General features: G+C 37.8%; 1 protein-coding gene across 3 annotated transcripts in view; it reads right to left on the reverse strand.

Annotated features, from left to right (window-relative positions):
- Nucleotides 1-1,504: 1,504 nt before the first annotated feature.
- Nucleotides 1,505-17,549, reverse strand: part of Ube4a (ubiquitination factor E4A) — a 34,098-nt gene continuing 18,053 nt past the window's right edge. For 2 of the 3 annotated variants that reach the window (XM_015489801.2, XM_048795968.1), the window contains exons 12-20: nucleotides 16,768-16,900; nucleotides 15,440-15,627; nucleotides 13,296-13,396; nucleotides 13,093-13,206; nucleotides 11,412-11,586; nucleotides 9,897-10,077; nucleotides 9,070-9,217; nucleotides 6,162-6,319; nucleotides 1,505-4,478 (exon numbers count right to left, since the gene is read on the reverse strand). In XM_015489801.2, the coding sequence (XP_015345287.1) occupies nucleotides 4,349-4,478; nucleotides 6,162-6,319; nucleotides 9,070-9,217; nucleotides 9,897-10,077; nucleotides 11,412-11,586; nucleotides 13,093-13,206; nucleotides 13,296-13,396; nucleotides 15,440-15,627; nucleotides 16,768-16,900 (1,328 nt within the window). In that variant the 3' untranslated portion in view covers nucleotides 1,505-4,348. The other variant, XM_048795970.1, reaches the window with a different exon arrangement.

Genomic DNA, 17,549 nt, shown 5'->3' on the forward strand with positions numbered 1-17,549 from the left:
TTTTTTTTTTTTTTTTTTTGGTGCCTGGGATTGAACTCAGGGGCACTCGACCACTGAGCCACATCCCCAGCCCTATTTTGTATTTTATTTAGAGATAGGGTCTCATTGAATTGCTTGGTGCGTCGCTATTGCTGAGGCTGGCTTTGAACTTGAGATCCTCCTGCCTCAGCCTCCCAAGCCGCTGGGATTACAGGCGTCTGCCACCGCGACCATATGCCGGCTTTTCTGAAATTTAACGAAAGTGTGGGTGTGTTAGGTATTACCTTCACCGGGAATGAGATCGATAAATACCTAGGGAGTGCAGAGTTCGGAAACGAAGACGTAGCATTGTAAACGCCAAGCGGGGAAACATCAGTATTAGATAGGCGTGGTGTGGATCTTAGAGATCCTTGAGGGGTGGTTGAAACTTCATAGTTGAGTATGAGTGGAAGAAAGGGCTGGAGTTGTAGCTCAGCGGTAGAGTGCTTACCTAGCATGCGTGAGGCGCTGGGTTTGATCTTCAGCACCGCATTAAAAAAAAAAATGAATGAATGGAATAAAGATATCGTGTCCAACTACAACTAAAAAATTAATATATAAAAAAGAAATGATATTTGATGAGATGAACAGAGGTTATCCAGGCGAAACATGAGCAAAAGTAAAACTGATGAAATGGTTAAGAGATAAAGAAAAGGTTAACTTAGCAATATGAAAATCTTTGACGTTAACTAGCCGTTTCAAAAACAGGCTAGAAGCCAGAGTGATTGGGTGAAGAAATGTGGCTTTAAGGGAATACAAGTCAGAAAATCAAAGCGGGATGTGGAACTCAAGAAAACCGAACACAGGAGGGGAATTCACAAGAGCCCTGAGGCAGGAAAGGAGGTGGAGGAATTAGCCTGGGAACAGTGGGACCTTTCCTACTGATTGGGGTGATGTGAGAAGAGCGTGAAAGTGGAGACTCTGAAGTCTTATGTTCTCAGGGAAATAGAGAGCAATGTCATCTGGTAATGGGTAGGGTGAGAGAATTTGAGGAAAGAGGTTTAAGTTAAGGACACACAGAAGGTTTTGTCAGGAAATGTTCAAGACCACAAGTTTGTGGTTACACCACTCTAAAAAAATTGGGTTGGTTTTGATCCAACAGTGGTCTCTTTCTTGGATACTGGGCTGAGGGGAACAGCCGGATTAATCTAGGCTGAGGTCTTGTATGGATGGGTTATAGAACAAAAAGGGGTCAATAAAGGAGAACATGGTGGAAAGTGATTAAAATGAAAGACCTGAGGTTTAGGCCAGCTAAAGAAAATGGAGCCAAACAGGGGCTAATTGGGAAAAAAACGTTTTGAGACTCATCTTCTGAGGTAACTCCAGGGTCCCCCCAGAGGCCTAATGAATTGGGTTAGGTCAGCTAGGTCACAAATTATTTGATAATACCTACCAAAAAACAGCGTAAGTTAGAGTCCTCTAGATTTTTGAGGTATTTCTGAAACTGCCACTAGCTTTTAATACTATAATAAAATGACAACAAAGGTTGTAAGTCAGGTGTTCATTTATTAAATACAAGTTTGAACAAACACCCCCAGGCAAGTAGGACAAGAAGTAACCTTCCTGGAATGTTTCAAAATAGTTATGTTGATCAAGTTTTACTTTAGTCAACCATTTTGATGTTTTGCTCTTCATTTTGTTTCTAGGTTCCTTTCCTGTTTTGCTGTTAGAGCATGTACATTATTTCCTTGCATGACAACAGTGCAGCATCAGCCTCTGGCTTGTAAAGGCACCCAGTAGACTTATACCCCGTACAGTGGCTGCTTAGAAACCAGCATCAAATAAAGTCATGAAGCTTTTGTAGGGTGTGATCCCAAACAGCAACAGGTGCCTTCACCTGCACCATTAAAATACCTCTAATTTCCTTCAGCTTTCACATATTAAAAACTATACTAAAAAAAAAAAACTGCTTGATAAAACCTATTTAAATAATTTTCCAAAGTATTAGCCTCTTGGTAAGTTATGAGCAATACCAGAGCTGATTAGAGTCTTCATTTTCCTATCATACTCCAGCAAAGCCAACACATAAAACTATGTATGTCACATATCTACTCTTAAAGATTTAGAGCTGCTGCTGAGTTCCGGACAAAGCACCTCCTTACATATCCAAATGCATATATGCACCATATTGTACCAAGATGATAACTTATTTAATGTCTCAATTTTTTTGACATCCTAAGTTACTTCACAGAAAGAAAGAAGGCACAGAGGACACTTGGTTCCTTACCAATAGTGTCCTTAAGCTACACACTTGCTTTTGTGATAAGTTTAAAGATATTCAGCAGCATTAATGGTGCCACAGCTATTCATAAAGAGGCTCAGGAAAAGAGTTTTATATATTACAAAAAAAAAAAAAAAAAGCTTGCCAGAAAAGGCGTACAATCTGAAGGCAAAGTACAAAACAGATACTGGAGGCAGCATAGAGGTTGTTAGCTAGAAAGCTTCTGCAAACAGCTGCCTTCTGAGGTTTTGTGCCCATTTTCCTCTTTATTCTACAAAACTGTTTTTTCCTCCTTCTTAAAATGAAAACATCCTATTAGATTGGATTCGGAAGATAATGCAAGTACATATACGTAGAAGTTTATTTTATACACAGGTCACTCTCAGAGAAAAAAAATAAGGAAAATAAATATGAAATGAAACTGACTTTATAAGTCCTATCAACCCATACCTTAAAAGGCCTGGGGAACACAATGAATTAATCTTACATTCTGGCATTTTGCAGGTGTCCCAGATTCCCTTTTCATTTAAGTGCAGCAATAGACATCTATTTTCTATCATGGGTGGTAGGCCCAATCTGATTTGAGTTTTCCAGCTGATTATCAAAAACACATCAAGGACTCCTTATAGCAACTTGTGCTAGAATATTGTAAAACTACTATCATATTTGAAAGAGGCCGTAGTTAACAATGATGTCCTCTAAAGAAAGCAATGATCCCTATTTCTAAATTGTATCACTTTTCTTGTCCCTTATGATATCTCTGGGCTTAGATGAATACTAATATAAAGACAATCCATAGGGGAATGTCCCTCACTCGGCATGTTAAGCTACACAATTAAGTAGGGAACTCAGGCCCAACTTGTAAAAGTGGGGTACTTCCACTTACTAACTACTTGGGGCTAAGTGGATACTAAATGGCTTGTGGACAAGGTTTTGCTCAAATTCCTACTTTATTAATTGATGACCCAAGGCTATGTTAGAAGCAGCTCTTAGAGGCCAGGCCACAAGCCCAAACAAACATTAAATATATACATTTTATAGTCTCAGAATTTCACCTGTCTAGAATGAGTATCTGAGTAAACATGGCCACACACTGCATATATCTTACTATGGAAGAGACAACAGAAAGTGGCACTCAATTTATATTATACCAATATAAAAAAGTACTTGGTATGTATGTATGTGTGAGATATACTGTTGATATTAGTGTCTTATATGATGTTTTTTATGTTTACAATATTTGTTGCCTAACTTCTAATCAGGTCTAGTCTTTGTAACAATAGATTTTTATAAGAGAAAAAAGGTCTGATAGTTTATTAATCCCTTCACCCCATAATTTTTTGACTTAAGTGTCTAAAATGCAAGTTTGCCCAATCACTAATCCTCATAAAAAGGCTGCAGGGCTGAAGTTTTGGTGGTGACAACCCCATGAGAGAGTGTGTGTTTATGATAATATCTTGAGTTACAAGATAACACAAAATTAAGAGCTATCAACAGAAGTTGCATAAGATTCCTTTTAAAAAAAATCTATCATCTTATTCAAAAGTCAACACGAACATTAAGGTATCTGCTTTTATGTGAAATGTTGTTTTGTAACATCATAGAGCTATAACAAGTATAAGGGCTTAAGTCCAGATCATGAGGACTAGTAAATTTGCAGGATAATGCAGGATTTTCTGGTTATATCAACTGTCATTGAAATACGTGACACTGCAGACTTAAAAAGTACTGCTCACTAAAAATGTCTGGGCAGTACTTGGGGAGAAAAATAGTAAAGTGGAGGGAAGTTTTAGCAGTTGAACTAATAAGGTAGGAAAAATAGGAATAGAGAAAAAAGGCTGAAAATTAGTGATTTATAATCACTGGGTGATTATAAGAAGTATAATTTCCTGCAAGCCAGGGGAGCACTGACAAATTCTCAGAAATCTTAATTATCATAATTTGAGCAAAAGCAGTTCTCAAATTTAATAAAGAAGATGAAAAAAAAGAAAAAAGAAAAAAGAAAAGGAGGAAAGAAAAAAAAAGGAAAGGAACAGAACTAAAAAAAAAAGAAACCAATTGTTTATCTACACTCTGGGGTTGGTTTTTGGTTTGCTTAGTTCACAGTATTTATTCAAGTTGCTCCTTTTGCTGTTGTTTCCTCTCTGCAAGCCACCGTTGGATTTTTTCTTTTAGTTCAGTGTTTGGCCGGATCTGATCCATGGTGAGGGGACTGCGGTTAAAAGGATCTGTTTGGTCACTGGGACAGAGAGAGAGAGAGAAAGGGGGTTATTTTTATGAGTTCTAGCATCCTAAGCCAAAAATAAAGCATCTTACTTGGACTTTGACTGAAGCTAACCATTCATTGCAACTATGAGTCAAATATTGACCTGGGGATTAGAAAGAGTGAGATGAGAAAAAGAATGATTCAGGAGTTGTCTCTTTTCTTTTTAACAAACTATCTCAACACTGCTTGTTCAGATGACTTTTGATTCCAGTGGCTTAAAAAATGCTATTTTTTTGCATCTGTCACCAGACTTTAGCTTCTCTAAGACAGGGACCCTATACATTCATGTCAATGTAAAACACTATTTGTAGTTTTTTTTTTTTTTTTTTCCCTTTTTGGAGATGGGGTCTCACTGTTGCCTAGGTTGGCCTCAAATGATCCTCTTGCCTTAACTTCCCTAACAGCTGGGTCTACAGATGCATACTACCATGCTTGGCTAACTATTTGTAGTTTTAGTGACAGATGCAAAAAATAAAAAAACAAAAGATTCATGACATACATTAAGGGCTAATATATCTTCTGTTTATATTCTGAGATAACTACACAATAAAAACTTTCACTGACACTTTAGAAAAGACATACCACCTTATATATAGCATCATGCATACAGGGAAAGCTTAATACCTAATACCATGAAGCATAAAATTCATTTTATTATTATTTTTTTCTTTTAGTGGTATTTGGGATTGAACTTAGTAATATTCTGTCTCTGAGATATATCCCCAGTCCTTTTTTCTTAAATCTTATTTTTGAGACAGGGTCTTGCTAAGTTGCTGAGGCTGGCCTTGAAACTTGTGATCTTTTGTCTCAACTTCTTTCTTTTTTTTTAATATTTATTTTTTAGTCAGACACAATATCTTTATTTATTTATTTTTGTGTGGTGCTGAGGATCGAACCCAGGGCCTCACATGTGCTAGGCGAGTGCTCTACCCACTGAGCCACAACCCCAGCACTCAACTTCTTAAGTAGCTGGAATTAGAGTTGTGTGCCACAGTACCTAGTTATTTTTTTGATATTTAAAAACTGCCTTAAATCTCAGTCAACTTACATAACTGTAAAACATGAATAGTCTTTCAATATTCATTTCTATTTAATGCTATACTTAAAAAAGTTAAGGGGTTGACAGGACAATGGAGTATACATGTAGTTCCAGCTACTCAGGAGGCTAAGGCAGGGCAGAACTCCTGCTTGAGGCCAGTTTGGGTGAAATGGTGAGACCCTGTCTCAAAAAGAAAAAGAAAAAAAAAAAGGAGGTGTTTGGTAGCAAATAAGCTACCATTTATCTTTATTCCTGTCTTTTCTATAGATATTAGGAGGCAACTATCCAAATAGCAAGTGAACTGGGGAAAATTCATAGCTACCCCATGGGTGGGGTTCAAAGAGAGAAACAGAGTTAACTCATATAGTATAAAATCTGAATTAAAGCAAAAAATAAAACCTTTGTCTTTTATATTTAAAAATTTTTTTTTTTAAGTTGTAGCTGAACACAATACCTTTATTTTATTTGTTTATTTTTATGTGGTACTGGAGATCTAACCCAGTGCCTCATGCATTCTAGGCAAGTGCTCTACCATTGAACCACAACCCTGGCCCTGTCTTTTTTACTGTTTTATAATTTAAGCTCTGCTTCTGGGGCTGCTTTTGGGAATGACCTACCTGAGCAAATGTCTGGCAATGGTGGACCTATCCACAGTGACTCTGGAAGATGGCAGCACCACAGGGTCAGACATCAGTGTGCTCATGATAGGATCCAGGAACTCATCACAGGCATCTGCATAGGTCTCCTCTTCTTGTTGCTGGAGGTCTGCAAGAGACTGAGAACACAATACCTGTTAGTTAAAGTGTGTTCACAGTACAGCTGAATTCATAATGCTAAAAGGCTATAACTTTGTTTGTATGTGGTGCTGAGGATCAAACCCGGGCCGCACGCATGCCAGGCGAGCGTGCTACCACTTGAGCCACATCCCCAGCCCCTAAAAGGCTATAACTTAATCTTGGTCATTAATAAATCTTGACAGCAATGACAAACCTTAGCTTTATTATTTTTAATTATTATTATTTTTGGTACTGAAGATTGAGCCTAAGGGTGCTTTACTACTGAGTCATATCCCTAGCCCTTTTTATTTTTAATTTTGAGATAGGGTCTGGCTAAGTTGCCCATGCTGGCCTCAAAACTTGTAATCCTCCTGCCGTGGTCTCCCGAGTTACTGGGATTAAGATGTGTGCCACCATGCCCAGTTCTTAGTTTTAAATTCTTAGTTTTAAGGTATGTACCATCATGCCTGAGCTCTTACCTTTACCGTTATTTTTTTTTTTTTTTAAGAGAGAGAGAGAGACACAGAGAATTTTAATATTTATTTTTTAGTTATCGGCGGACACAACATCTTTGTCTGTATGTGGTGCTGAGGATCGAACCCGGGCCGCACGCATGCCAGGCGAAGGCGCTACCGCTTGAGCCACATCCCCAGCCCCTTTATTGTTATTTTTTAAACCAGCCAAAATAGATATTTCAGAAGCAAATTTAATATTGCACCCCAACTCCGAACTTGCAAGTTGGGTCACCTGCTGGCAGTCATGACTAGAAACAGGTATAAGTATGAGCAGGAAAAGAACTACACCATATACAACATCTTTCTGGCAACAGTTCTATTATAAATGCCATAATCAAAAGGGGATGGGAAGGAGGGTTACTTTTTGAGTTAGTCACGCAGCCTGTGTGTGAAAAACAATTTATGGATTTTGATATAAACAGAAACAGGAATTTAAAAGTAGCTTAAACATTTGATCCCTATACCTAAATCCTTAGAGATTCATCTGGCTAAGCTCTAGGCCAAGAATGAAATCTAACTCCATAAAAAAGAAACTTACATCAGTAAGAATATTGATTTTCTTTTCTTTTTCCCTCCCTCCCTTTCTTTTTAGTACTGGGGATTGAATCCAAAGGTGATCTACCACTAAGCTACATTCTCAGCCCTGTTTGAGATAGGGTCTTGCTAAGATGCCTAGACTTGACATCTTTCTGCCTCAGTCTTTGAAGTTACTCAGATTATAAGCATGCTCCACCATACCCAACTCAATAAGAAAGGTTTTTCTATTAGACTTCTGCACCATTTTTCCTTCTTAACCATTTCTGAAGGAGCTGTCATATTCCAACCAAAGGGACTAAGTGAATACAATGCAGTAGTTTAATCTTTAAAATGTATGCCTATTTCAGTGTAAGTTACCTACCAACTACATATGTAGAGAACAGAGAAAGACAAAAATCAGTTACTGAAAACTATGCATCTTGAATTTCATCCTAAAATGTTCTGCATTAACATTCTAAATTTTCAAGTCTACTAGTAACTCTGGGAAGTTTTCATAAAAAGCTTCCAAAAATGTATATTTTTTTCTTTTAGAAGTTGTTTCTTTAATTTCTGTTCTTGTTCTTAGGTGAAAAAAAGAGTAATTTTTTGGATATATGTCATGTATATGTATATGTATATATGTTATATACACACGTTATAAATGTGTGTGTGTATATATATATACACACACACACACATACGCACACACATATAAAAATATATAAATATATGTTACAGCCAGGCATGGTGGTGTATGCCTATCATTCCAGCAATTTGGGATGCTAAGGCAGGAGGATCTCTAGTTCAAAGCCAGCCTTAGCAACGTTGAAGCGCTAAGCAACTCAGTGAGACCTTGTCTCTAAATGAAATACAAAATAGGGCTGGGATTTGTCTCAGTGGTCAAGTGCCCCTGAGTTTAATCCCAGTACCAAAAAAAAAAAAGTATAATATATATACTATATATTGTTATAAAATATATTATACACACACACACACACTATATATATATATATATATATATATATATTGTTATATAAAAAATATACACAACAAATGTATATATTTTTGGTATTGGGGATTGAACCCAGGATGGCTTAACCACTAAGCCATATCCCTAACCCATTTTATTATTATTTTTTTTGGGACAGGGCCTCACTAAGTTGCTGAGGCTGGCTTTGAATGTGTGATCCTCCTGCCTCAGCCTACTGAATACATACCGGGCAAAATAAGAAGATGGAAGCTCTGGTTACTGACTGACAAAGAAGAATCACCTATTTCTAGTTTCTCAAGGCAAACTTTTTTCTCCCTGAAATAGGGCAAAATTAAGCATAGTTGAGTTGGCAATGTGATTTTTGCAATCAACATTTTGTTACAGTTCTGAGAACTGAACCTAGGGCTCACACATGCTAGGTAAGTGCTCTGTTACTGAGGTACAACCCCAGTCCCTGTCAAAGTGATCTTTTTTGAGTATATGTATGGTACTAGAGATTAAACTCAGGGCCTCAAATGATCTAGGCAAGTGCTCTACCATGAAGCCACATCTTCAGTCCTTTTTTATTTTATTTTGAGGCAGGGTCTCACTAAATTCCAAGGCTGGCCTGGAACTTGTGATCTTTATGCCTCAGCTTCTTATGTAGCTGGTTTTATAGGTGTTTAGCCCCATGCCAGTGACAATGTGATTTTTATTGAGCATATGAGGAAACAAATTCTCTCCTCACCTTGATTTTCTCTGCCAGATTACTAAAAGCCACAATCATATTCCCAGGCTTATTTATTTTCTTCAGGACTCGAACTGTCTGTGCAAAGAGAGTTGGGGAATAGGAACGTCCATCCTTGGGCACAGTGGCACAGAAATTCTCCTCATCCCTGGAAAGTCGGCATTAGAAAGAAACTGAGCATTAGAGGGTAGGTTGATGGGAAGATAACAGATGGGCATGGAACAAATGGAACAATCATTCTCATCACTTATCTTATAATGCACTTTTTTTTTTTTTTTGTGGTCCTGGGGATTGAATCCAGGGCCTCATGCTTTCAAGGCAAGCACTCTACCACAGAGCCACATCCCCACCCCTATAATGTACTTTTTTAAAAAAATATTTTTTTAGTTGTAGATGGACACAATATCTTTATTTATTTATTTATTTTTATGTGGTGCTGAGGATCGAACTCAGAGCCTCACACTTACTAGGCAAGAGCTCTATTACTGAGCAACAACCCCAGCCTCCGTATAATATACTTTTAATGTAGAAAGACTTCTAATTTTCTAGATAGGCTATCTATCAGGTATTCCATAGTCATAAAGGAATACTATTTCCCAAACAACCATACAATTAGCAAAGTTTATCTTAGTACAGATCAAGGCAGAATGTTGAAAATCCTCAACAATATTCCATGAATCATAAAATCTCAGTTAATAATATAAAGATTCCTTCATCAACCAACTAGAAGTAACCATTCCTTTTCCACTTCCATGCAATAGCAACCAGTCCTTCTACTATCAAAACATCAGCATCCCTTCTGCTTGCCCAATTGCAATCTCAGGTACCCAAGATTTAAGTAGATAGTGCAGATATCTGATACAAGCTGCTGGGGTTTGAAGTCAAATTCGCTGAAGTCCTTGACTTTTAAGGCACCCATCTTGGGCCCAACCAGGTGCTGCAGGAAGTAGTTCAGCATAGAGATGATGCGCTCAGCCAGAAAAGGATGCACGAAAAGTGATTTGATCTCTGGAAAAAAAGTCAAGAGTTTCTGAAAACTCAATCCATTTAATAATCTTTTACTTATGTCTTGTTTACTCTTTGGAGACCTGTGAGGGCTACTATTTTTTAAATTACATAAGTGATATGTTTTCACTACACAAAGTAGTAGGTAAGCCAAAATCAAAAACAAAAAAGAAAACAAAAACTACCACATAGAGATACTGTTATCATTTTGCTAGATATCGTAGTTTATTTGTCCATATTTATACACATAACATACATCTTTAAGAGAAAAATGATTATACTGTATATTGTATATATAGGATCAAACCCAGTGCCTCACACATGCTAGGCAAGTGCTCTGCCACTGAGCTATATAGCCCCAGCCCTCTGTAACCTTTTTTAATAACTATTACAGAGATATCTTACCATTTTAGTAAAGAGAGGTTCCTGTACTATGCAATAGGGTACCAACTGGCCACATGTACTTTTACAATTGATTTATCTATTTTTAGTTATAGATGGACACAATCACTTTTGTTTATTTTTAATGTGGTGCTGAGGATCATACCTAATGCATCATTCGTGCTAGGAAAGTGCTCTACCACTGAACAACCATTGCCACTTTTACAATTTAAATCAATTAAAATGAAATTAAGGGCTGGGGATGTGGCTCAAGCGGTAGTGTGCTCGCCTGGCATGCGTGCAGCCAGGGTTCGATCCTCAGCACCACATACAAACAAAAGATGTTGTGTCCGCCAAACACTAAAAAATAAATATTAAAAAATTCTCTAAAAAAATAAAATGAAATTAAAAGTTCAACTCCTCAGTCATATTAGCCAAATTTCAAGTGTTCAACAGTCATGTGTGGCTGCTATGTGTAGCCCTGGGCAGCCCAGAATTATAGATCATTTCCACCATCACAGAAAGTTTTATAGAATAACATTGATTTACACAATTTTCAAAGACTTCATAGTTTTTCAGTTTGTGTTTGCACCATGAGATATTATTTATTTTGCAGTGCTGGGGATGGACCAGGGGCTTTATACATGCTAGGCAAGCCCTCTATTGCTGAGCTACATCCCCAGGCCTTTTCATTGTTTATTGTGAGGCAGGATCTTGCTCAACTGAGTTGGCCTTAAACTTGTGATTCTTGTGCCTGAGACTCCTGAATAGATGGGATTAGAGGCGTGTGCTACTTTGCCCAGCTGGCATTGATCTTCTTTTTGAAGCTTTCCTAGTGATCTGTTTCCCTCTCAAATATAGAGGATACTATCCCAGAGTGCACATTCTTAGTTTCAAGTGGGCTGATCCCCCAAGTGAAGCAGATCTTGATGACTCCATTTTTTGTGTGTCCTTACCTGATGTTAGGAAGGCAAGTGTACCAATTGTTTCATTGGACATTATGTTATGAAAACGTGCCAACTGCCCAAACATCTGCAGGCCAGCCTCTTTCTCTCGGCGGGCTTCTGGGGTCAGACTATCCCATTCACCTCGGTCCTTCTCAATCTGCTGGATCTTTATCTTGCTCAAATACTAAAGAAACCAGAGGTGGGATATATTAGAGAAGAAAAGTGCAATTGAAGGAACATGACATTTAAGAGGTCTTGTTTAAAATCCACTCTTAGCTGGGAAAACCAGAGATCATATAAGAGATATGAGTCTTTATTTGTCAGCAAAGCCTGAAGCATAAAAGAACTTTTGATAGATGGGTGTGGTAATCCCAGTGTCTGTAATCCCAGTGATTCGGGAGCTTGAGGCAGGAGGATTGCAAATTCAAGGCCAGCCTCAGCAACTAAACAAGACCTTAAGCAACTTAATTTACTGAGACCCTGTCTCAAAAAATAAAAAAGGGATGGGGATGTGGCTCAGTGGTAAAACATCTCTGGATTTAATCCCCAGTACCCAAAAACTAAAAGGAAGAAAAATGGCATAATACAAGAAACCCAGGCCCAAACACTAGGCTACAAGGAAGAAACAATGAATCCTTCCTGAAAGATAAAAAATGAAAAACAAAAACCCCACAAATCAAAACCCATTGATCAAAAATGAAAGCTCTATCAAATATGCAAGATGTCTGGAAGGAGAACCATAATTATTTAAAACTCTACCTCTCATCATCCTTACTGTTATAGCAAACAAGTCAAGTTATATAGTCTCATTGAAAAATGCCATCAGCTTCATTCTTTGGCTCTACTGCTCTTCCTTATCAGGGTCTGTTTATAACAGAACCTGTTTCATTTTCTCAGAAAATCTATTTTAAGAGTGTAAGTTTATGAAAAGAGCAGGAACTTTTCTCATAAACCAAACCAATAAGAGGAGCTCATGACTGTCCAATAGGCTACCCTCAGGATTTACCTATCTCATCTTCCTTTAGGTCACTATTGTAGTTTATAGGGAAGGGAAGTTTTTCTGTCTGGGTACCCAGGTTTTTAGTGGAGTAATGAACAGTTTCATATGGATGGTTGAGGAAAAGATGCACTGCAGGAGCTAAGAGACACTCAGCTGTATCTTACATTTCAAGAAACACATGTTTCATAATATAGCCAAGGATTTAGGAGGCAAAACAAACAAACAAACAAACCCCCAAAACACAAACACAAACCAGATACATTTTAAGTAGTGATAAAAAAATCTGGATCTTTTAGAACAGAGGACTAAAAATCATAGTCTAGTGAACCACTGTTACTGATATCTTTGGATAGAAAAATAGTTGAAACTTACTGACCAAAAACAAGATCTTTTGATTATTTTTTTGGGTGATGCTGGCCTGATGACTTTTGCCAGTGTACCTTGGTTTGGTTTCATCAAACTATGTTTTTAACTCTGCCAAAGTACCCATCCTATGAGGCTTCAATGACCCTTGATCTTTTCTGTGATGGAACAATAACCTAGAAAGCTCCATAATGGTAAACTCAAAAATTTTTGTGTTCAAGACTGGATACTCATGGCACAGGATTGTTCTACAATTATTAAAAAGATCAAAAATATGTACTGACAATGATTTGGTGATATAGTAGCAGTTAAATGTTTGTTTTTTACCTGTATAGCTTCATCCAAAAGGAAGATGGCATCATTCATTAGCAGGTTAAGAAAGCGGAGGAAAAGTGGAGGGTTCATAGCTTCTAAATTCTTAGAGGCATAGTCAGCCAAATCCTGTAAGTTCCAGCCCAAGAGAAAACTGTGTCAGTAATAATGAATCACATCTCATCTGACGCAACTGGTTTCACCAAAAATTCTCTTACCTTAATGCTCTCCCGATATGTATCTGTTCCCCACATGTATCTTAGGATGGGATACATGGGACGGCGGTAATTAAACTTCTGTTCAAATTGATGGGGGTCTCCTAAAGTTAAGCAAGAGCAAGAAATCAGCAAGGGTGGTCTATTTGTGAGTGGCTAGGAGTTTATGCCTATGTGCAGTCACTTTCTTCTATCTTGAACGTGTCAAGGCTACTGACAAAATCTTCTCTAGGAGTTTCAAAAAAACTAGAGTTGGACCAAGTGTTTGCTCATTTGCTTACCAACAAAACAAAAACAACAGGGAAACAGATGTAAAAGATATTTTACTCAACAAGGGTAACAGATGCTTCCTCACCCCAATGTGCAGCATGCAAATAAGGCCTCTGTGCTGACTGTGGTGTTGCTGAAAAGTCATGTGCAAAGTGGGACACTACATAATTCCTGCATTCTTCATAGACAATACCCCAACTGTGCAGCCAATTAGTTTTTGATTATTCTGAAATATCAGGTCAGGAGCTAATTTGAGCCTATACTGCATCTGAAGAACCAAAGTCTGGGTCATATAATGAAGAGTGTAAGATTTGGAGTTCAAAGACCCAAATTTTCATTTTGGTTCTACTAAATGCAAGTCTCCACTCCTTTGGGGAAAAAATAGAAATTGTAATATATTGTAATATATGACAAATCTTTGGTTATATAGTCACATAATGAGATAACCACAATAATTTATTGTGCAGTTCTTTAAGTACAATGAAGATTTACATGTACTATTTCACCGAATCATTGCTTTGACTCATTTTATATCTGGTTGTATTACTTATTAGTTACATGACATGGACAAATAATGTAATCTTTTGATTCAGAGGTGAGCAAGTAACAAAGCCAGAAACCAAACAGGGAAAGGTTACTGAGCACAGTGACTCATGTCTGTTATCTCAGCAACTCGGGAGGCTGAGGCAGGAGGATCGAAAGTTCACTGCCAACCTCAGCAAATTGCCAAGACTTCTAGTAACTTGGTGAAACCATGTCTGAAAGCAAACAAAGGACTGGGGTGTATCTCAGTGGCAAAGTGCCTCTGGATTCAATTTTCAATATCAAAACAAACAACAATAAAACCCCAAACAAACACAAGTATCGAAAGTTAGCCAGTAAAATGTTAACAGTTCTTTTAAATGTTAGTTATATGTATCATTGGATGGCAGGACATTTCCTTGAAACTGGTCTTATACAATTGCTTAACATATCTTGCCTACTAGTTGTAAGAGGGTACTGTCGAATCAAACAGAGAAGCTCAGGGTTAGAGAGAAGTGGAATGCTGCTTGTTGGTATTTTGTTTTGTTTTAGTAAAATAATTTATTTATGGTGCTCAGAATCAAACCCAGTGTCTCACACATGCTAGGCAAGTGCTCTACCACTGACTCCAACCCCAGCCCTGCTGGTATTCTTTTTTTTCTTTCTTTCTTTTTGGTACCAGGGATTGAACCCAGGGGCATTCAGCCACTGAACCACATCCCTAGCCTATTTTGTATTTTATTTAAAGACAGGGTCCCACTGAGTTGCTTAACATCTCGCCATTGCTGAGGATGGCTTTGAACTTATGATCTTACTGTCTCAGCCTCTGGAGCTACTGGGATTACAGGCGTGCACCAGGGGGCTCTGTGGTATTCTTAATCCAACAATCAGATTTTTAGAAAATTAGATGGTATGGTTAAAATAAAGAATCTCTCAATCATTATAGTCTCATTACAGTATTTTACCATCTTGGGGCAGACACAAATAAGGAGTTAGGTTTTAATCAGATAGCCTAATTTGAGTATAATTTGACTAGTAATATATGGTTGAAAAGAGTATATAGGATTTTTTTTTTTTTTGGGTGAGATGGACTTATCACTTATTAGTTATATGACATGGACAAATAATGTAATCTTTTGATCATTCATGTCTTCATGTGAAAAATGGGGATAATAAAGTCAAACTGTAACTAACACATTAGTAATATAAAATAGCATTTAGCACCAAGCCTGGCACACAGAAGATATTTGGTAAATGATGGCTTTAAATTTATCTGATGTTCAATAAATGATCAAGCTATGGAACTCCACTGGTATCAACTCTGTAGTTCCCACCTGGCTGCATGATTGCTTTACCTGTAAACTCGATGTCCACAAAAACCTTGATTAGAGCTTCTGCAAGTTGGGGTGCATGTGGAAAGTTGCAGAACACACGCTTCCGGTGGAACACACTGGATACCAAGGGATTTGGGGTCTGATCCAGGTGGGGCATCACTGCTTCCAGCACCTCAGCTAGTTTAGCCCTTAAGTGAGGATTCTTCATTCTGCAAAACAGGGCAGAAAGCAAGATGAGTAGATAAACTTAACTCCCAAAGTTATTACTCTGTTCTCTCCACAAGAGGTGCCAATGCATGCTATACTCTCATTATAGGGGAGAAAAAAAAAAGAGGCACTTCTACAGTTTTAAGTTTGTCAATATTGGGTGACTCGGGGTACACCACTTTTTTTTTTTTTTTTTGTGGTGCCAGGGATTGAACCCAGGGACTTGTACATGGGAGGCAAGCACTCAACCAACTGAGCTATATCCCCAGCCCACCATTTAACTTTTGAGATGACTGTTTACCAAGTATGAGGGTGAGTACTTAAGTTTCTATTTAATACTTAGCCATTCAACTTTCTTGTCTACAATAAGGCATTATTTAAAAAGTACTATTCTCTGACAGTTTCATCTTGGATAAACTTGCCTTGCCAGGCCTTCTGAGGGTAAAGATTAGGTTTTACTTATATTATCTACAATGCTGTAATGTTTGCCTAATCAATACTTTTTGGTTTATGACTAATTATGTTTGCTCAGTTCAGTGACAGGCTGGATTCTACCTACTTTTCATTGATGTGCCTAGGGGAACTGTGGGTCATTCTCTTTATTATGAAGCAATGTGCACTTCTGTACACAGAATTTGTTTCCTTTGGCCTACATATCAGAAAATGAAGAAGGCAATCCTAGAAGTCATAGTATCTTCCTTTGGGAAAGAGGGCTGGAGGTTATGAGTGGGAAGACCAGAGATCAGAAATAACATTGACCTAAGTTTACTGCTCATCCAACTCCGAACAGCAAGAACAAACTTATGTATCATACAATTAGTAGAGGAACATTAGCACCTGACTGCCACTGGTAAGGTTTCTGGCAGTACGGTAACTATTTTAACCAGGGACTAGCAGTGGAATTCCCATCAGGTACCTTAAATGCAGGTTCAAATTCTCTGTGGGCAAAGTCCTTTGCTTATTGTGCCTCTCAACAGTGGGATTTTTGGCTACCCATAAGGATGCTCAGGTGGTTCATTAATGTTAACATAACTTCTGAAGGCAACCCCTTATGATTCAGGCTTGTTTATTTCTTGATTTAGAAGTCTTCTGAATGTTTTGCAGCTCTAAACAGTGACAGAGCCAAGCTTTCAGCACTTCACCTTTCTATGCTCCCAGTGAAAATGGTGATAAAGTGAAGGACATGCTCCAAGGAATCTGCTGATGTCTCCAAGATGTCATCGGCAAAGCGGCGGAGAAAAATGAGGAAATCACCGAGGTTATCTGCAAAAAATTCTGAAAAAAAATATTCACTAGAATTAGCCAAATATCTGTCTGCTGGTATTAAGTAACATTTATATTCCTCTCTTTCATGTTACTTAATGAAGGGTTAAAAAAAAAAAAAAATCAAAGGTCTTATTGGTCTTAGGATCTTCTTTAAATGTATGTCATTTCTAATTTTTATCCAAGTAAATATATGAACAGTAGTATACAAAATATTATTAACATTAACATGTGTTAACAGTACCAGGTTACAAGATTAATACAAGGTTAACCATAATTTAATTAATTCTTCAGGTATCTGAAGAATTGCTTATCAAGACTTTTACATCAGGTAACTATGGCAGCCAGCCTCTAGGATGATCCTCCAATGATCCTCATTTCCTGGTATTCATGCCCTCACACAGTCCCTTCCCACATTCTTCTAGAGTAGAAGCTTCACCCTGCAGTATACAGTAGAAGTGATGGTATATCATTTCTAAGATTAGGTTATAAAAGCTTTTAGTTTTCACCGTGGTCACTCACTCTGGGGGAAACCAGTTACCTCATCATGAATGGTACTAAGGAGAGATGTGTGAGGCCTGGAGAAGAGGCTGTTGGCCAAATGTGCAAGAAAATGAGGTCAGTCAACAGCCACATGACGGGGCTTGTAAGTAGATCCTCC

This window comes from Marmota marmota, unplaced genomic scaffold (genome assembly GCF_001458135.2).
Source record: "Marmota marmota marmota unplaced genomic scaffold, marMar, whole genome shotgun sequence".
Classification (NCBI taxonomy): domain Eukaryota; kingdom Metazoa; phylum Chordata; class Mammalia; order Rodentia; family Sciuridae; genus Marmota; species Marmota marmota.